Here is a 21,754-nt window from a genome sequence, read left to right on the forward strand (position 1 = left end):
CTGTTCATCATCCGTTGGGTGCAGGTAGTTACATCCTACCAGGTTAAAGCAAGCCCTAAGTTTCATCCCAAAGATGACTGCATTGTGACTGCTTGTTGGTTTGCTCCAGCACACCTGTAGCCCTGAGACTGCTGGCTACCCGAGTCAGGTTGTCAGCTGACTTTTTGTCAGCGATGATGACAACAGCACCAGGGACCCTTGGTCTCCGTCCAGCTGAGGGGGCCAGAAGGTACTGCCTGGTGAATGTCACTGCGTCACCTGCAGAGGGAGACAGACAATATAACATCTCCTACCACACACATACCGAGCAGCAAGTTCATAACAGGAAATGTATCAGAAAAAAAACTGACCAATGTTATTCCCAGGGCTTTCATCAAACGGTGTAGACTGGATTTCTTGACGAAGTGAGTCCGACCTGCTATGGCGATTAAGCAGGAACCATATTTTGGGTCTGTAGCCATATACTACAACACCCATCTGAAACAGGCAGAAAATATTCAAAATGTTTGCAGCGGACGGATAAACAGGACTGTGCCAGCAGATTCTGTGAGCTAACAGTCTTGTACCTCTCAATGCCCTGCTTTAAACTTATTTTTAAAGAGCTGTACCTGTGAGTCACGGGGTCCAATAGTGTTCAGTGATCCTGCTGCACTTGTGAGGAGTGCACGCAGAGGCCTTGCTAGGCTAACCCGATCGGTAGATGCTGGCACAAGAAACACTGCATCTAGACGGCCGCCCACACACACTGTAGACAGAGAGGTTTGGAGTCGTAAGTAGTAAGTAAGTACGTTTTTTACACGTATGGTGAGTATATGAAAGGATATGTGTTGGTGTGTTACCAGTGCGCTCATCTACAGAGCTCTCTGTTCCCAATCCGGTTTCAAAGGTGGGCTGCACTGTGAAGCGATAACGACGGCCCAAACGCAGCCCAGTTACCTGGTAAGAGCTGGACGCAGCAGGGAGTGTAACAGACAAGCCTCGACCAGTATCTGAGAAATGTGAAGAGTTAAAATGGTAGGACTGTAGATCAGGCCTATGAGTCTGAAAGAAATTATTTATAAATCACATAATAGTAAGTTTTACCTGTCTCATCTCTCCAGCGTAGAATATATCCGGTGGCACCTGGTAGTGGAGTCCAGCCAAGCCGCACTGAATCCCGGGTAATCTCCGCCACTCGTAAAGTCGTGGTAATTACTGAAGGAGCGGGGGTGTAGGCACCAGCTGTATATCGAGACGCAAATAATCAACATGGGCATTCAATGTGACATTTCATTTAACAAGATTTGTTCATTAATTTAGTATATGGTGCATTTCTATTACCTATAATTTGCATGTTTCAAGGTAAGACTTGACAATATACATGATATTACTGAGGCCTACAATGTAATATGTGGTATGTTATGTTTCATTATATTAAGAATTTTTTTGCACTACATTGTCTTCAAATACATCTAGTGCTAGTGTTTCCCCTGTAACTGTAATCAGAACCACTGCCAGGCAGTGTTATGTTTGCTATTACAGTCAGACAGTCACATGTCTGTTACAGTATCTTATTAGCTGAAGTCAGTTTAAGAGGTGATATTAAGAGGACCAGTTACAAACAGGCTTGTTAGTGAATGACATGCTAAAGTGCTGGCAGATTTTTTTAATTTAACTAGACCAGCAAATATTCGGTTAAAACAGATCTGTGATGCTGCTTTGCCCTTATCCCCCGTGCAGCAGGTAACAGCTAAACCAGCTTTAAAAGTGATGTATTTTCTTTTCTTCAATAAGGGCCGTGTGGTGGATCCAATTCATGGCAATGTGAAAGTGGTTCTTGTCAGTTTCAAAAAGACATTGATAAATATTTCGAAAAGTAGCCTAAGTACCCCCCATTCAGCCCATTCACCAGGTCAAAGCAGTCAACCTACAGTCGAAGAAACACCAGGTAATGTTTAACCATTCAGTTCTATTAAGGAGAATTTAGAGTCAATGTTTTACTTTCTACAGTCTACACACTTTTGAGGATTATTTAAACGTGTGTAAACCCTGAAATATTGTCTGAATATGGAAAGACAGGACTCACGTGTTGTGACTCTGACAGACACTGGGTTTCCCTCTCTGTTTTGAACTAAAGCCATGACCTGAACCTCATACTGGGCTCCAGAATCCAGCCGGTCTAAATCCACTGCTGTCACATCTCCGCCCACCAGCTGACTCCTCTCTTCACCACCTGCAGCAGTATATCATTGCAACAGTGAGTAGAGTAACACAGTCTGAAAACATCCATCACAGGAGAAAACTAACTTTTTATTAAAGTCTAAGTTTAACATGATATGCACATTTTAAGGGAATACTAAGACTTTGATTGTTGCACTAAAGATTTGAGATCTAGATAAAACATTTTTATCACAAAAGTGAAACTGAACAGCAATATATCTACCGTCCGTTCTCCTCCAAGACACTCGATAAGCTGTTGCTCCCTGCACACCAACCCATGTGACTCGGACAACCTCTCCGCGGGCCTCCTGGACTTGTAGTGACGTCACAGTGCCCACCACAGACTGATCTGACTCTGAAGGTTGAGACAGTAAAACTATCAGTGAGTTTTTCTGTTTTGTACTACCCTCCTGAAAGCCAATTTTTTTTTGGCAACCGCAACAATGTGCATTTGACAGATTCAGTGTGGTACCTGTTCTGATATTCAGGGTGGTAGGACTACCCTCTCGAGAGCCAGTAAGTGAAGAAACTAACACAGTGTAGGGTTTATCAGGCTGTAGTCCATCAATGGTGAAAGATGTGACATCAGCGGCCAGGTTACGAGTTGTTTCAACTCCTGCACCAGCAAAACCGAGCACAGAGATGGAAATGTTTGTTTCTTTTCTCCAACTTCAGATACATAAGGATAGAAGAGACTGAGAGCCAAATCACTACCAAAATCTAAACACAAAGCCTTACTAGTATTTATATTGTATCTGGATACATTTTGTGCATGTAAAATATTGAGTATTAACAATAAAGTTTGCATACCATCATCACTGCGCCAAGTGACCTTGTAGCCAGTTGCCCTAGGGGAAAGTGACCATGAAATGCGTATCCTCTGGGATGTGACGTCAATGATGCGAAGGCCAGACACCGATCCACCGTGGGGATTGGTTCGACTAGACAGTGTGACCACCTCTCCAACGCGCTGATCAACCACAGGTGCAACACCAATTACCAGCGCCTCATCTGGCTGCAGGCCATCTATGGTGAAGGCTGTGGCCTCTGCTCCCAGAAGACGAGACTGCTCTGCACCTGCAAGGCAGAACATAATATGATGCCATGCACACAAAAAAACTGAGTACTGAGTAAAGACATAAAACTTCAAAGTCTGCTTCAAAGTCTGCTGCTACCATGAAATAAGATCTAAAAATACAGATTTTACATTGATGTTGATGTAAAAGACAAATACAATAATACAAGATAAAAGTATAAACCTGCAAATACATGACAAAATGTAACACTTACTGCTGCCTTGTCTCCAAGTAACCCTGTAACCTGTTGCTCCAGTAGCAGCTGTCCAGGCAATTCGAATTCTCCGACTGTTTGCATTTGTCACTCTGAGGTTCGTCACTCTGCCAGCACCTTGCTCTGAAATAAAAGGCATTACAGGGCCTCGTGGCAAAATTCAAAGTAGAAATCTTTTAAGAAAGCAAGCCTGAGTATTTTATGTTTAAGGGAAACCACAAGTACACAGAGAAAAAGCTGTACACCAACAATTCCTGCTAGCTATTGATTATTTCTACATATTCACAAATATGTAGAAACAAACTGTATGTTGGGCAATTGTGCTTTCATTTAGATATCTATATGTATACCTATTACACTAATACAGTATTCATGAACAGCATTTTAAAAAGATCCGGTAATGTCATTATCGCAAAATTAATAAGGTACTTTGATCACAAAGTTATTTTCAATTGTCAAAAAAAAATCTGAAACAAATTAAGCACGGAAAGTTAAATGAAAACAGTAGAGGAAGAATTGCATGAAAAATTAAAACAGATTTGTTTTTTCATCTGCTTTTCAGAATTGCCAGTTTTCAGAACAGGATAACAGGATGAAGCACAGTGTCTCTGCACAACCATAAACTTTGAAAAATGCTGAAAGTAGCCACAATGGCATCACCGACTGGCTTATGAAGTCTCGAGTTTGGCATTTTGGCCTTTGCCATCTTGGATTTTTGGAGCCATAATAGACCCGGGGTGACCATATTTGTGGGAGAGGATGGAGCTATGGAGGATCTGACTCAAAGACTGTGGTAATGCATTGCAGCTAATCTGTCACTCCAAGCAGACACACTAATAAGTGGGCTGACTTGTGTAAATTAACCCCCCGACTTGACATGAATGTTGAAGTTAGCTATAGGGACCAAAACTGTGTTTTCTGTACCAGGCTGTAAATGTATTGTTTCTACTGTGAAGCTGGGCATTTTAACATGGGGGTCTATGCAAACTGACTTTGTTTTGAAGCCATCCTCAAGTGGACATTCGGTGAACTGCAGTTTTTGGCACAATCCACAGCACGGGATTCATTTCTTAGCCTTGGTGATTGCTGCATGTGCTCACCCACCTGGTTTGATGTAGACAGTAACTGGGTCTCCTTCATTTTCTCCCACCAGCGCTGTAACACTGATACCATAAGACACTCCCACTGACAAGTCTCTGAGGTCAAGGGTCGTCTGGTTGCCAGGGATAACCCGTATTTCCTCTGATCCTACTGACATGACATAAAACAAGCAGAGAAACTATTTTCGCAAGCATATTTCCATTCATATTTGGGCAAAAACATCTAAATGAATGATAAAATAATAAATAAAAATCAGTCAGTGTACCTTCTTCTGTGTTCAGGATAATGATACGGTACTGTGTGGCCCCAGCTACACCCGTCCAGCCGAGTCTGACAGTGCTACCCAGAGACTCCACAAGTCTCAGGTTGGACACCCTCCCCACTGGCTGCTCCTCTGCAGCATCAGAGGATTAGAAAAACAGATACAAGCAAAAAAACTTTTACACAGATATCTGCAGGAAAACATTTTTGAAGAGTTGGAATTCAACCCGAGCGCATTTATAACTCAAAAATCAACCCAAAATGAATGAGTTTTGTGCCCTCAGGCTGAGTTACTGACCTCTAGATGTGGTAGAGACAGGTGTGGCCTCCTCACGACCTTCAAACAGGGTGTAAAGGGTGATGATGTACTCAGTTTTGGGCTGAAGGCCTGTTAGCTCATGGCTAGTGGTGGTTCTAGGAAAGGTCAGGCTCTGGACACGGCCTCCTGCAGACAGAACGACGATCTCAAATCAGTGGATTCATCTTCACTTTACCCAAAATATCGGTGTCCTACCACCTGCAACTTAACCATGGAGTTGGCTTTTTATGTGGCTATATTTCAGTCAAATCATGTGGTGATAAAACAATGATAGAGCACACAGCACAACACTGGTGTCTATAATAACACAAACAAGTTCAAATAGAATCTGCCACAAGATGAGAACTACACTATGCACTTTTAAAGCTTGACTTTGGATTTGTTAGCACATAATCATATCACCATCATTTCTTGTAATCATAATAACATGTTCATGTTGCACAGCTTTTCTTAAAACTACAAAATGTTTTAATGCAACCAGAAAAAGACTACAAAAAGGACAAGTAAATTTTTGAGCATTTGCATCTGACCTTCCCCTTCCCTCCACTCCAGGCGGTACCCTCGAGAGGACTGAATGATTCTCCAGGTGAGGCGAATAGAGGAAGGGCCAGTGGTAGCTGCTCTGAGGACCTGCTGCTCCTGACGCTCTGAGGGAAACACATGTTATATCTTAAGCATGTAATTATGTAATATGACACAGAGCCCATCAATACATCAATTAAACGTTTTAAGGGCAGGTTCACACTTTTTCAAATCTGTTTTAAAACAATATTGAAACGCTTAAATGTACACTGAAGGTTTATTGGTTGCTCTAATTCTTTCTGTCGATGTCGGCCACAAAGAGATCCCTTCCTAAAGTGATGTCATTATAAGTGACAGAAGTCCACAGTCCCTCTTCTGTGAAGTCCAACTCAAGTTAATTTTAGGCTTCTACACTGGTCATATCAAGTTGGTATTGAAAAGATTGGCTAAGTGGTGGAAAGAGATCACAATGAGGCCAATGTAATTGTAACTTGGAAGTTCACATAACAGGTGAGGTTGTGAAAATAGATGACAGGAAAACATCTGTTCCTGCTACAGTGCTTACCTTTTGTATTTTCCTTGGTTTAAAAAGGGTAAATGGCCAAAAAGAGCAGCCCCGCCTTGCCTTTGCTAGTCTGACTGTGCCCTTGCAGTTTACTTGTGAATTAGCAGATCTTACACCCTGCTGTTGCAAAACTGTTGAGCTTTTAAGGATTTGTTGCTTTAACTCATGCAAAGTGTATGCATGCACTCAATCCAAAAACGAACTGTACAATATCTGGCTATGTAAGTGCAATCAGGGTCCCCCCCCCCCTTCTCCATCAGACCACACTGATGTAACTTAATAGCCAAGCAATAATTAATAAAATAAGCAGGTATCCACCATAGCAGGCACAGGTAACAGAGTGAATCCCTCACACGATAGCACCCTCAACTAAAAATGTATTTTTAATTTCAAAGTGTAATGTCAAACTCATTTTCCCAATCAAACTAATTAAAAGCACTCACTTCCTGTTTGGAACTTTGGACTCGTGACCAGCAGGTAATATAGATGAGAGCTTATTAACAAACATGTTAACTGAAGTCAGATATAATAAATAAATCAATCTGAATTTACAAATGAATGTGCAAAGTGGTTACTCCATTCAGAATGTGAATGGTGATAGTATGCATACTGAAATGACCTGATGTGACTTATGAAGACAGCATGCTGTATCCACATGTGCCTACCATGCCAACATAGACTTGGCTACACAACCCAGCAGAACAACGAGTACTACAGATCTGTTCCGCAGGCAGGACAGAATAAATAACAGAACTACAGCAACCAAAATGTGCCTATTCAGTGCAAAACCTACTCTGATTGAGCACATGTCAGCTTGGTGACAGAGTTGAGTGTTACCTTGCTGAGCCATGGCTGAGGGATAGTAACACAAAGTGGTAACTTGCTATCAAAAAGCCTATAACTTTGTAAGATACCCACAAACCCCATGAATGCATCCTTCTGTTGCTTTTAAGAGTTCACACCCTGATACTTCCAATTTAGCATGGCATCATGTCAAATGCTGAAGGCTGACAACAACGAGACTGATGGGAAAATAACTGCTCCAAGCACAACTGTCAGTGTCACTTGCCAATATGTGAAGTGTCGTAGAAATTATCTGAGGTGTGAAGAAAAATATCTGGAGAATTGCAATTGAGGCACCTGAACTTTTCTATCTGATATATCTTACTGTCCCGGCAGTCAGAACAATAGAGAACAATGAAAGCAAGTCAGTGATCGTGAATACACATGCAATTTGAAACACTTCCAAACCCACAATTAGTTTGTTCAAAAGCCAGATGTAGTATTTTAACACATCCACATGCAACCTGCAGATATGCCTGCCAGTACTTTGGTTATCTTAAGGGTTCAGGAATCTGTTGTGAAGTGATTCAAAAACTACTGTTGTGAGGCAGTGCCAATATTCTATAATTAACGGCTAAATAAATCAAAGTTACACAGTCTTGAGGTAATACTTATACTGCAGATGTAGTGGACTTAGTTCTAAAAAAAATGCTTTCAGTACCAAAAAGAAAAAAACATCTGTATACTGTACGTGGCCACAGGTCTTCTCTTGCTTGTGTGTTGAACATGTCAACAAATCATCAAGAAATTGGCAGGTGTCAGCGGGGGCCAAACAGGTCAAAGAACAAAGAATGCAGAGCGGTGGCTGCGCAACAGACGCCCACTTTTATGTTTTCTTTCGGATTTTGAGTCAGACAATACACTGACAAATTAAAAACGTGAGCAGCTGTTTGCTGGAATTTCCCTTGTGATATCTATCTGTCTATCTACATTGTATTCTATAACACACTTGCTTGATTGGATGCCCCACAAAGCAGTTGAAGTTGTTGGGAATGTGGGAGATGTTAAACATCTTCAAAAATCCATTAAAAAAACAACTTTAGATGTGATGTTTTGTTTGAAATATTGTTTAGAACTTTATGTTGGGTATCCTCCATGTTAGAAAACAGAGAGGTATTGCTGAATATATTTATGATATATTTGCAATACATGTGAAGGCTTCATTCATTGTGGTCCTCACTAAAAGCAAAAAAACAAAGTCAACATTTTTTCCTAATGAGAAGGAGCAAAGGACTCTTCACAAACCACAGACAACAAATAGTTGTTGCTCCTCTAGTTTACACAGAAACAAACAAGAGAAAAACAAGCTCTGCTAAAGTTTAGGTTTCTGTGGTTCACAGTATATAGAGCATTGTATACATCTTATTTCTTTGATAGCAGAGAGCCCTGCAGTGTCTCAACCTTCATGCAAATAACACTGGTGCGACTGAAGTGACGCCAAATGGGCCTTACTCACGATAGACAGATGGTGTGTGTGTATAATGAGTGTGTAGGTGTGCTCAAAATGTTCCTTAAACAGAGATAAACAGTAACATATGCAGGTTTTCAGAAGAGGGACAAACAGAAGAACATTTCTGGCCATTATCTTCATCTCTACTCCCTGTCCTTTTACTCAGTGGGACACAACAGAAGAAAGGCACCTACTCAGAAAGTGTTATTTTACTCTGTCACAAAACAGTATGAAGTGCTGCTCAGTTGTAAAAAAGGTGCCTCTCTGGTGGTCTGACTAAAGTGATTAGTCATTAACTTAACAACCATGAGATATTAAAGGCTTTTTAAAAAAATACCCTCTTAAGGGCCTCAAATTTCTTCAGCAATGCTGGGGAATTATTTTACTACTATTGTCAATTAAAGAAGCATGGATGAATGCAAACTGTGACATGTTTTGTGGCAATTAGCTGTTTTGCTGTGTGTAACTGAGTTTTTAGAGGGAAGAGGGCACACTGAACACAGAGAGATCCACAGAGAGCAGAGACAGATATTTGGTGTTGTGATAAACTACTGAAACCACACCTACCTATCTTAAATCTGGCTGTTGCTACAGGGCCCTCAGTGTTACGCTCATACAGTGGGATGATGGTGACGATGTACTCGGTGTCAGGCTGCAGTCTGGACAAAGTGTAAAACTCACTGCCACCCGGAACCTCAACCGTCTCCACATTTCGACCTTTGTGGACAGAAAAACAAAAAATGTAATGATACGTGTGTGCAAAATACTGACTGGCAGAATTGGAAGATGCTTTGTCCTGACCTGTAAATGGTCCCCAGACCAGACGGTAGGCTCGTGCGCCACTGACGGCTCTCCACCGCACGCGAACGCTGCCCTCTGACTCTGTCTCCACTGATAACTGCTGCACTGCTTCAAGGCGCACTGACACATGCAAAAACATGAACGCACAGACACTTTGATTAATATTTGCAAATTGTACTAAAACATTTGTGTGTGTGTGTGTGTGTGTGTTGTATTATGTACATATACTGTATCTAACAATTGTTGCTCCATTTTGTAACTTTATTAAAACATTTCTTTTGTATTTCATCGCATCTACTGATCAAATTACAAGCATTTACCATCATTTTATAACAGTATCAAAGGAATAAATAATGGGCGCCAGGGTGGACTCACATGTGCGGGCATTGAGGATGGACGGGGATGCAGAGTTTCTGGGGAAGAGGGGGTAGAGGCTGAGAACGTACTCTGTGTCCGGCTGAAGTGACTCCAAGGTGACAGACGTGGAGTCTGCAGACAGAGACTGCTCCAACAGCTGGGCTGCTGGCTGACCTGCTCTTCCAAGCACACAAAAGACAGGACAAACAGACATGGGGGCCATGCAGAAGGCCAATTAGTGCACTAACATCAATGACAAATTATACTGTACAGTATGTCATTAGACAAATTAGCTAACAATAAGCTGCAAAAATATGGGATGTGTCCTCACTTCAGTAACTTTACCTCACTCTCACCTCAGAGCACAAAGCATGGCAGGCAGCCAGCTGTAGAGATGTGCTGTTCAGAGACACAGCACAGTCTGTGTATGTGCCTGTCCTGTATGTTGCTTGGGTCTCTGTCAGTATCTGTCTCGTTCGTTTGAATTATCACTGCGAGTACCGGCAAAAAAGGATCAGGTAGAAACAACTCACCTCTTATTACAGGATACACACTGACCTTATTTAAATACCCAGCCTAACTAGTCAGAAGAGGAGCTCCATGTGAGACTGGCACTCCTGCCACATGTTCGGAGGGAGAAACTGTTTATATCAGCCCTCAGGGGCCACTTTTCTCTCCTGAATCACTGCATAAGCACCCAGACATCTTGACACTGTTATGATCTGTGCCACACCCTGTCTCTAGAAACATAAGGACAAAATTACTGACAATCCGTGACATAAGTAAAGGTTTTCACTGTCTATCTTAAGTCTGGTGATGATCAAATGCATTTGATATTTTAGGTAATGATTGAGCAATAAAAATCCATACTGACAGCCAGAGCCTGAGGGAGGTAAAGTGTTAGAGCATATCATGTTCCCCATACTCAGCCTTGACTGCTGTACATTCTCTACATGTTTCCAACTTGCCACCAAAGGTAACTGTTATTATACTATATTATATGACTGTATTATACGTTTGAAGCTGTTGTAAAATACCCTATAAACACACAGCTGTGACCACATTAAAATGACAGTATTACTTTGCCAATCAGTCACTTATTGTCATGTGGGAAGCAGAGCTTGAGAGGGCAACTGCCTGAATCAACCTAAATCATTTATCATTTACCAGGACGAGAACGCTCATTCAATGAGCACACAAGAAACCACAAAGATGCTGCGAAAGACACAAAAAGCCTGTGGGGATTTGTGTTTGAGCAACCAGGTAAACCTGTGCACCATCCAGTCCACTGGCCTTTTATCTCCATCCAAAGCGGACAAACTACAGCAACAGCCTATGGTAACTTTTCCAGGAATTTCATGAACGTGGAAACCCTTTATATAGTATCAGTTTTCCAAGAGCAATAAGCTACAAGAAGCTGTGTTTATAGTGATTTTTGAACAGCTAAGGGGTTTTAGGAACGATGCCAAATGCCCTTCAAGTGTTCTAAAACCACTGTCAACCACTGGTTCTCTTGGCTTGTTGCTTCTTTTCCTCATTCATTTTGTCTGAAATCATTCAATCTGTCAAGATTTTTTTTACATGACAAGATAATTCTTCCAAAACCGACAAACAATTTGCATTTTGAAGTGCAAAAGAAGAGATGCTGCTATGTATTACTCAAATGCACATGCACGAGTCAGATAAGAGGCAGACAGAAAGCGAAAGAAAGGTAGAGGGGAAATAGAAACAGAAGTATATATGCGTGGCTGACCTCGTGGTCCATATGTAAGTCTGTAGCCTTGCACAGGAGATGAGGGTTGATCCCAGCCCACAGAGAGAGAGAAGAAGCCTGCCTCGACAAGCCGTAGACTGGTGACCCCTGGCAAAGATCCTAAATGAGGATAAAAAAGGAAAATGGAGGCGTATAAGTTCGGCAGTAGGGGTTCTATCTTTTGTGAGAGAGAATTGTTAGCCTTTTGGAAAATGTTATCTGCTGACATTTGCACCCTTCACTTTTTACTCACTGGTTCGCTGCTTGGCAGAAACAGACTCCCCCACACTGTTGGGGTATTGGGAAATGACAGTCACCAGGTAGTCGGTTCCTGACCTCAGCTCTCGTGCAGTAAAGGTCCTCTGACTGGCAGAGACAGTTTCCTGCAGAGAAAGACAGAGGTCAAGCCTTAGACAAGTTTTTGCAGAGTGATTGACTGAAATAGAGGGGTGAGCCATGACATTCTGCTATCTTCATCATGTCTGCCAGGGGGAGGGAATTTCACCCTTTACTCTGCCAAATTTTAATCTCTACAGCATCTACATGGAGAAGATCCACCCATTAGACATGTTTATACTCAGCCTGAAGGCACGTGTTTTTCTTCCAAAGCAGTGTTGACTCTGGCTCCTGAAAACGCAATTTGCGACTTCAATCTAGGTCACCACCTTTTGTCAGGAATATTCAACACCTGGACGCACCTGGCGCAGTTCTGCCGTGATAGGCTGACCCAGGCCAGAGAGTGGCACATACTGGACCACATAGCCACTCACAGGCCCTCCTGCTGCACTCCAGCGAAACCTGAGAGTATCAGACGTCTGGCCTGTGAACTGAATGTTGGACGGACCAGAAAATGCCTCTAAAGAAGGACAGGGTGAGAGCAGGATGAGACATAGATCAAAGTAAAAGCAGGTTTACGGTCTGACAATAAAGTTTGAGATTATTAAAGATCTGACACAAGTGCGTCTGTATGTATTTTAATATACTGATGTTATTTAAGGTCATCCACATACCATCACTAACATAGACTCCTCCTGCTTTGGAGCACACTCGGGGGCTCACAAGTGGAAGAAGAGTGTTTAGCAGTTTGAAGTCCCCAACAAAGGAGGTGAAATCACTGCTGGGCTGGGAGGAGATCTGAGCCAATTCATTCCTGTCTGCACTCTTTATACCTAACAAACCACAGAAAATTAGCAAAGGGAAAAACAAGATCACAGTGGCTCATAAGCATGTCTACAAAAAAATCAAAACTACTCTGAGTAAGAGTGGGGAGACTTCAGGTGAGACACCTACCGACCGCAAAAACATGCACTCCTTGACTACGCAGCTTCTGTGCTGGTTCCTGCACGCTGTCCTGGGACTTCCCGTCTGTGATCAGGATAGTGATCTGAAGGTTAAGGAAGACCCACAGGTAAAATTAGAAACACATACTTATACTTAATCCCCCAAATGACCTTTTCTGTCAGTTGCTCACCTCATTTACCTTGAATTCATTAAGAAAACTTTTTTTCTTGCATGTCTCGGGTAGACTTGGAATCCAAAAACAGAGAAAATCCTTGATGGACTGAGGTCACAGGCAATCATGTTTAACAAAAGCAGAACTATATCAAAACATCAGTTTACAAACTCTCACACAGCTTGTGCAGTATAATTAAAGTCTTATTTATCCAGTCGTATGCTCAGTGCTACCCAAACAGACAGCCCTTTCGGACGGGGAACTGAATTAAAAGTTTACCTTATCTACGCTCTCTTAAAACCAACTTCTACTTTACCTCACTGAACACAGGGACTTCTGTATACTGCTGCCTTGACTGGTTAGTTAGTTTGTGTTAATGTGTCGGTGAATCCGAACTAATAGACAAAAAAGTCACACAATAACATAAAACAAACTGATCGGAGCAGTGGTAGGCCAGCAGCTTCCATGTTCAGTGAGGTATGGCGGTGAGAGTCTGGCTTTGAAGAGAGCACAGGTAAGTTTCACTCTCCATTCAGTTTCCCATCGGACAAGGCTGTCTGGCAAGTACAAATCATACGACAAGATAACTGAGACTTGTATTATACTGTTGTGTAGAGGTTGAATCGATCTTTTGACATAGTTTTCCTGTTATTAAATGCAGACCCTTATGACTTCAATTCATCAAGAATTTTCTTCATTTTTGGATTCATTGTTCACCAGAGGCAAGTTTTCTTTACAAATTCAACGTAATACATAATTGGTAATTGATATAAAATGGTCAGTTGGGGGAGCCAAAGTATTCCTTTAAATATGCAGTTTCAAAATTAGGAAACTAACTAAAAAATGACTGCCCTCAGACCTTAGGGACATCCCGACTGGACGCAGGGTTGAAGAAGTTATCAGCGACGAACTTGAGACCAGCACCTGTGCGTGTGTTTCCACCCTTATAGTTCAGGTTCTCTACAGCATTGACCAGCTCAGTGCCAACCAGGTAGTCAGTAAATGAAAATTCAGGTCTGGAGGGAGGGAAATGTGCATTAAATATGTAATTGTGCACCTGCAGTAATTTCTTTTTTTTTTGTCATCACATGCACAGGAGTTAATAGAATGAATATTAATCCTGTAAGTCACCTAGAGGTGTCACTGTACTGTATGGCCCCAAAGCGTATCCCTGACTCGCCGACAGAGCTTGCGAATGGCTTGACGATTCCAGCCATGAAGCCCTTCACCTGCAGGAAGTTAGCTCGGCCAATACTTGAAGACCCATCAACCAGGAACACAATATCTGCTGCTTGCACATTACACCTGCCTGCAAATACAATGTGATGGAGAATAAGGGTGAGCAAATAAAGATATTATTTCTCTCTACAAACACACAGACTAGAGCTGCCACAATTAGTTGATTCACAGATAATTAATCGAAAACTATTTCAATGATAAAATAATTGTTTTAGTTATTTTATAAGCAAAATGACAAACATTTGCTGTTTTCATGCTTCTTAAATGTAACTGTTTGAGGTTTTTCTTTGTCATAGATGATAATTCATTAAAAAGCTTTGGTTTTTTGGACTGGTTGAATAAAACATACAATTTGAAGATGCCATGCGATGTTTCAGGGTATGTTTCACTATTTTGGGGGATTTTATTGACTAAACAATTAAATGATTAATCAAGAAAATAATAGGCCAATTAATAAATAATGAGTATTTATTAGGTAGCAGCACTAACACAAACATGTTCAAAAAACGTTTGGTGCTCATGTGGTGATTGGGAAGAGAATTAAAGTGTTTTATACCCTGAGCTTCAGCCTGCTTCATGAAGGACAGAAGGACAGTCACAGTGAAAAAACAGCTCCACATCTTCACAACCTGGGCACACAAAGAGCAGATAAACCTTTTATTATGTCTGAAACACTTTTAACTCACTTCAAAAATGTCGGACCACATTACAAAATTGTGCTTTGTAGGCTTGGACTGTATCACAGTATACAAGGGTACTGTGGGTAATTCATGTTTTCCAAATACTGTCATATATACAGGCACTCCTCTTTGTTAAACTAATTGTATGTAGTGCACAGTATGCACCACCACAGCTCAGTCAACAGGCAGCTTGGCTAAAGGACACAGCGTCACCTAGTGGTGGATAAGTTACAGGACAGTAAACAGCCGGTGGCCTGAGACAGAGAGATCACAGTGAAAATCAGAATACTTTCACATCTAACTCCATGAATTAAGGATTTATTGGGGGTTTAGGGCTGCACACTTACACCATCACATGTGATATACTCCAGTGTCACTTCAGGAAGGTATAAAGGTATGAAAGATTACATACCACCAATGAAACATTTATTGGTTTCACTATTAACCAAAATAAAATTTCCAACAGTTAGTGCTACCATTTCAAATTTTAATCATTATTTATACCATGTTTGATTACAGTGCTTTGAGTAAATCATGGTGCAAACTGTCCAGCATAACAATATTAAACAAAACTGGCTCCAAAGGTGAAAACATAACATTTTCAGTGTTCATATTTTTAGACTTTGAAAGGCCTTGTTTTTGTTCTGACTACTACTCCAGTCCTGCTTTCCTTGTGTCCCCAGGTCATATTAGTCCCTGTGTTGTAATCATCTCCTGTTGAATGAAACACTGCCATCCCTCAGCTACTTACTATTCATCCCCATCGGATTTCCTGTTCCTCCAAGTCACCTGATCTTGTCACTTTCCTGTTCAGCTGCAACCTATTAGTTATTTGTTCCTCCGTATGTGTCTGAGGGAAGTTCAGCCCTGTTATTTGTCAGATTGTCTTCGTTGTCTTAGAGTTATAGCCATTGTTCCTGCCTGTGCCTGCTCTGAACCACACAGCGTCTTTGATTTCCTGCCTGCCAGCCTTGTCCCTTTCAACACGTTTTCTTGTTCTACATGTCTGAATATAGAGTGAAGTCTACCATTATTTTTTTCAGTTTATCTTCAAAAGTTCTTTTTGCATGTTACAGTTTCAGGGCCACTAAATGTTTGCATTGTGGTAACACTTTGAACAAACAATTCAAAACTGTCATATGATTAAAACTGGAGCTTGTAGTGCAAGTTAAGGCACAAAATAAGACATTAGCACTTAGCTGATCTCTCTGAGTACCAACAAATCACATTATACCACATCCCAATACTATTTCTAGCATTTCCATGACACATCATTAAAAGCTTGTCTATCATGCTGCCATATACACACATAACACACACACAAACAGAAAGTCTTATCCCTTGCACAGCTTACTCCAATCCAAGATATACAATGCAGAAATTTCCTAAAAAACAATGTATAGACTCATATAGAAGTAATCTCTCTCAAACGCCACTTATGACTTACTAGAGGTGTGTGGCAGTGTGTTTCTTCTTATTTTTTGTGCTGGGGACGCTTATGGGCGTCTAAAATCACAGCACTCAGGTGAGATCGAGGCTTTATGAAAATGTTGTGGCCAAGTGTCAGTTTGTTGGGCCTTGTTTGTAAAACCCAATTCTGATTCTTATTCTGATTCTGGACGCCACATTTGTTCAGTCACACAACAACACAAACAAATTAAACAATCTAGGAAGCAGTTAGACGAGCACCTCCCACATGCTTTTCTCTTCTATCAAGACTCGTGACTTTAAAGAAGGCAAAAGATAGCTTTAATGGCGTCATGAGGAAAATATTTCTCAACTGGGAAGACAGAATTACATCATCTCTTAAGCAGAAATTCAAAGTATGACATCAAACTTTTCAAAGACATCTGGTCCTCTTTTTTTGGAAATTTCTGAGCTATTTCCTCTTTACTTCTGTCCATCCAGAAACCTGTTCATGTGTATTGGAAACACACTGTACAAAGTCATGATGTATATTATCTGTTCATGTTTTACTCTTCACGACTTGTAGTATTTGTTGTGCTTACCCTTAATCTTCCTTGATTTGCATTGTCTTTGTGATGTTTATGTTTTTGATTGTACTGCCTACAAACAAAATCCTGAATTTGTAATAACTCAAGGTGTATACAACACATTTCTGAACTTTGTTTTTAGTTTTGAACAATTCTTCCAACATATCCCATTCCATATCAATGAAAATAATGCCTACTTGGCATTAGGTACATACATTAGATACATCAGGTTTTAGTTTTAGATTTTTGACTTGAAATTAGTTTTTTTTCCCTGCAATGTTACTGTATGGACTTGTTTTGCATTCAACATTTGTTCCAAACAATTGTGGTCCAGGAGTTAAACCACAGATGGAAAGTCTTTCTTTGTAACATTACTGCACACTGTGGAGAAAAACAAGAAAAAGCTGCTGTGTTTTATGATATCTGCATGTTTATCTGATAAAATTACAAAATCCAAGATGAAAACCATAGCAGACTCATGTATGATAAGGCTAAACTCCTTAAAATGCATTAAACTGAACTTGACAGTCAGTTGGATGTGAATATCAACCATCACAATTTCATAATACAGAGCTGCACGCAAAATTCACGCTCATTCAAATTGTCTTCCTAAAATGTCAAATCGAAAGTACTAAAATGTCTTTGATACGCACCCATCTGGTGAGGCAGGAGCACAACATAAAAGTCTTAGTCACTAGTCACTAAACTTGTTACAAGAGTCTTGCATAAAATAAAAAAATGTATTTTAGGAGATTAAATCTGCCCCTTTATCTAGTGTCAAGCTCCAACTGAATAATATTTAAAAAAATACTTAAGGACATTTCAAGATGTTTCTAAATAACACAAATGTGCATGCCTATCATCACATTTAAAGGGCATACAAGGTACACTCCGGCCCTGTCCATACTGATATTTTATAAACATTTTTCTCTATGTTTTGGTCTCTTGTCCACAAGCAAACAGAGTTTCTCAGTCACTACAACTGAGATTTATTTAAAAAGCTTTCTAATGTGAAAATTTTTTAAACTCAAATTATTTGGTATCTGTTTGGACGTGTAAGATGGAGCATTTGGAAAACAATGACAGTATCTGCCCAATTCACACATACCCATTGTTGCATTGTGTCATGGCCATGTGCCAGAAAAAATAACAACAGACGACCAGTTTATTTACATTTCATATATTTTAGCACTGCTTGATCTAATGACTTCTTTACACTTAAACTTAGTACTGCTGCATCACTTCACCGACAAACTGAGGAGTCTGCTGCACCCAAAGTGAGTTTGTCCACCTCAGTGTCCGCAGTTTAAAGTCTGCCAGACAAGTTTTGGATCAGACCCTGTCAAACCAGCTAATAATGGGACACTTTTGAGAGTGGGCATCACTCTTATCTTCAAAAGAGCTCAGTCATCCTTATATTGGAGGGGAATCAACAGTGATGAGATATCCAGTCATCATTTAAAAAAAAAAAAAAACTACAACGAAAAAAAACATAAGCTTGTGCACTTTTTTTAAACACAAATATTTGTTTTTAAAAAAATATATTTTACACAGGGCCTGAGACACAAAGACGTATTAGCCAAGAGGCATAAACCAGTACATTGTAACGTTATCTCTCTCCTCTTTGCCCTCATTAGAGCAGATAAACTTCTCCAAAGTCCTTTGGTCTGATCGTCCTCTTTTTGTTTTGGGACTAAAGTGGATCATAGCGCTCTCCAGAGCATGACCCATAACACTCTCAAACTTTACTACAGAGTGTCTGGAATGCAGATGCCATAATCTTATGGACAAAACATCCAATTCTGGAAAAATTACACATCTTTTCTCTCCTTTGAGAAATAGAGAACACAAGATTTTCTCATTGAAGATTTAACTTTGGTCCTGTGTCACATTAACACAGTATTGATGTCATGCACCACTTCTTACAAGTTATGTAACAAAACTATCACTCTCAGCCATCTCAGTAACAGACATCATGCAGTGAGAGAAATCCAATATAGATGTGGGGCACCTCTCTTCATGACAACCTCGATTCACATTCACCTTTTCCCAGAAGTGATGCAAGACACAGTGGCTACTGCAAATAACTGACAGATGTTGAGCCAACTAACAAAACCTCTGATCTACTCTGTAGAGCTACTGTAGCTACAGTAAACACTGCCAGGTTCAAAACCATAAGAATCCACTTAAGTTGATGAAACCAAATGTATGTAAGTGAGTGCAGAAGGATAAGGGCAGACAGAAGTGATTTTCCGAGCCTGTATAGGAATGCAAAGAACATCAGCATCATCTGGAATTTGCTCATTTTCATTGCACTGGCATTTTGTCGGAACACTGACCTGAAACAGACGGACTGTCAGTGTGTTTCCGTCAGAACCAGACCACATGAAAGACGGTCATGAGTGGAAACATGCTGACATGCTCAATAACACTGAGCAGACAGAAATCTACGGACTCCCACTTTGATGTAGTAATGATATTATGGCTTACAATAGCTATTGCAATATTCTACACTACACTATTTCTCTCTAAAAGTTGGATGAGAAGACTGATACTACGCTCATATCTAATAGATATGAGGCTATAGCCAGCCACCTGTTTGCTTTGCTTAGCATAAAGACTTGATACATAACAGCTATCTCAGTTTTAATCATTACACCCAGGCATTAAAACATTTGGCACAAAATGCCCAAATAAAACTATAACTCTTCATCCTTGCACTCAAAGTCCCCATGGATAAAAACATACATTTTCCCAGTTTACATCCAGTGAGACTGACACTGACTACCTAGCCACACCATTAAAACTGCACTTCACTATCTGTGGGCTTTAGAAGCTACAAGTTGCGTGTTCATTCATCCTTCCCTTGTCCTCCTCCTGATCTAACAAGGAGAGGTGTTTGTGGAGTCAGCAGTCTGCTCAGCAGTGGACTTCACTGTAGCTCCATATCACACTTTTAAACAGTCCAATCAAATGCAAAAGATTTAATTTAAATCCCTCTTGTAACTGCATACTGCTCAAATATCCTAGTTTATCAAGGTACAGAAGCAAAATATGCATAAGACGCTCTAAATTCTTTTTAACTGGGACCGTAATTTTGTGGAAGTGTGGGACTTTCATATATAAATGAACATCAGTTATATTCAAACCCTTGTCAGCTTAGTTCACGCAATGCTGATTATGCCTATCGCTGCCACGGAAAGCTCTCTGCATTTTGCAGTATACCAAAATTGAGGTGTCTGCTGGCTGGGGCAACTTTCCCGTACTAGCACACGAGACATGATGCATTTTATATAAATCAACCAAAGCTAAACAGGCAGGAGGCATAGCTAGCGACAAAGTAGCAGCTAACACTGGCGGAAAATCCTCAAAAGCATTTAAGAGAAGTTTCTGGAGTGGGCACTCCAGTTAAAAAAAGAAACTCATCATTCAAAGGAAGGATAAAGCCAACCAGAGAGTTAAGAGAGCACTCCTGGGGTTTGTCAAGTTCCCCTGCAGGCAAACATTGTGCACACGCTTCAGCACAGTGTTTATGTTATTACTCTCACAGCCAGAGGGGGGAGAAAAAAGTCCTGTACTCCAGATAACCACATGTTAAATAGTGAGCTTTGGAGGTTATGGCAGGTGCATTTTGTTACCTTTGGAAAGAGCCAGGCCAGCTACTTCCCCTCTCTTCAGTCTTTATGCCTAACTAAGATAAATGTCTCCTGGCTGAAAATAAATCTACCAACTGAAAAAAAGTGGCATCAATCTTGTAATCTGACTGTTCTAAGGCTGTATATTTCATCTGAGATTGTTGCACATTAAAAAAAACACACACACAACCTCACACTGCGAAAATCTCATTTGCAAACTGACTTCAAAGCGCACACGGAAAAAGTGGTGTAACTTGCAGGACACATGTCAAGACAACAAGGGAGAAGAATGGGGTGCACAGTATCATTTCATAACTCTGACAGCCTACTTTCAACAAGTCAGATGGTTATATTCAGGCAGATGATGATGAGGAGGCAGAGGGTGTAATAGAGGATGAGGACCGCACACAGACAGACAGAGAGCAACAGTGTGGAGACAGAGAGGGAGGGCAGCTCAGCCCCTCAGCGGGCAGACCAGCGACAGCCAGAGAAGATGTACCTCCATCCAAGAGAAGCAAGGAAGCAAATGTGTCTCACATTTTGTGTTGTATTGCAAAATTTAGAAAACAGAACAATAAAAGACATGGACTCAGTGTGCAAGGTTTCTGTGTGTGTAATGATTTTTTTTTTAATATGATGGACTAAAAAAACGTAAACAAAAAATGCAGACTTGGTGTGCAGAGGCGCTCTGTGAGAAAGTGAATGAGCAAATTTCCCAAAATGTTGAACTATTCCTTTAAGAATTATGTTGATACAGTTTTAGGATATCAGTATTGAAGCAATTTATCTGGTTCTTTCTATACTTGAGTACTTTCATACATTGCATACCAAGTATATAGTACAGAAGGTGCAGCAATACCCTAAAAACTTGCAAGGCAAAAAATAGACACCGGAAACCGCTGGCCTTTTCCTATTTTAATTTGTTCAAGTACAAAAACTTTCAGACACTGCCTGAAGCCAGGAGCTCATAATTAGCCATGACTGTTTGTTCCCTCTGTAAGATGCAGAGCCCACAAACCCAACAGCGTCAGAGTTTTCATCCCAGACACGCAGCACACACATTACCCTTTAATACGTTCCAAATGTAATGCCCCTATCCCTTTTAAAGATTTAAAGGATTTATTCTAAGACATCTACACCTATAAAATTAAATTACATATAACTATCTGGTGAAAGGCCACATCAGCTTGCGCACCTTTGATGTTATTTTTCTTTTTCCTGTATGGAATCTAATGAAACCATGTCTGTTTCTGGTTTTGTTAAACTAACCAGGTGTTAAGACCACAAACTGT

The 21,754-nt window shown here is 40.6% G+C and overlaps 1 protein-coding gene across 3 annotated transcripts in view; it reads right to left on the reverse strand.

Annotated features, from left to right (window-relative positions):
* Positions 1-21,754, reverse strand: part of col7a1 (collagen, type VII, alpha 1) — a 74,736-nt gene that overhangs the window by 49,969 nt on the left and 3,013 nt on the right. For 2 of the 3 annotated variants that reach the window (XM_088087578.1, XM_088087573.1), the window contains exons 2-26: positions 14,710-14,782; positions 14,046-14,223; positions 13,774-13,930; positions 12,752-12,845; positions 12,472-12,630; positions 12,160-12,317; positions 11,715-11,844; positions 11,462-11,581; positions 9,727-9,882; positions 9,352-9,471; positions 9,118-9,267; positions 5,701-5,817; positions 5,150-5,296; positions 4,856-4,984; positions 4,594-4,740; positions 3,490-3,612; positions 3,010-3,276; positions 2,672-2,815; positions 2,423-2,554; positions 2,066-2,212; positions 1,084-1,221; positions 840-989; positions 609-745; positions 351-477; positions 115-258 (exon numbers count right to left, since the gene is read on the reverse strand). In XM_088087578.1, coding sequence (XP_087943704.1) covers positions 115-258; positions 351-477; positions 609-745; positions 840-989; positions 1,084-1,221; positions 2,066-2,212; positions 2,423-2,554; positions 2,672-2,815; positions 3,010-3,276; positions 3,490-3,612; positions 4,594-4,740; positions 4,856-4,984; positions 5,150-5,296; positions 5,701-5,817; positions 9,118-9,267; positions 9,352-9,471; positions 9,727-9,882; positions 11,462-11,581; positions 11,715-11,844; positions 12,160-12,317; positions 12,472-12,630; positions 12,752-12,845; positions 13,774-13,930; positions 14,046-14,223; positions 14,710-14,773 — 3,535 coding nt within the window. In that variant the 5' untranslated portion in view covers positions 14,774-14,782. The remainder of the gene's footprint in view (positions 1-114; positions 259-350; positions 478-608; positions 746-839; positions 990-1,083; positions 1,222-2,065; positions 2,213-2,422; positions 2,555-2,671; positions 2,816-3,009; positions 3,277-3,489; positions 3,613-4,593; positions 4,741-4,855; positions 4,985-5,149; positions 5,297-5,700; positions 5,818-9,117; positions 9,268-9,351; positions 9,472-9,726; positions 9,883-11,461; positions 11,582-11,714; positions 11,845-12,159; positions 12,318-12,471; positions 12,631-12,751; positions 12,846-13,773; positions 13,931-14,045; positions 14,224-14,709; positions 14,783-21,754) is intronic. The other variant, XM_088087583.1, reaches the window with a different exon arrangement.

Source organism: Plectropomus leopardus, chromosome 2 (assembly GCF_026936395.1).
Source record: "Plectropomus leopardus strain MGB_pleo_1.0 chromosome 2, ASM2693639v1, whole genome shotgun sequence".
NCBI lineage: Eukaryota > Metazoa > Chordata > Actinopteri > Perciformes > Serranidae > Plectropomus > Plectropomus leopardus.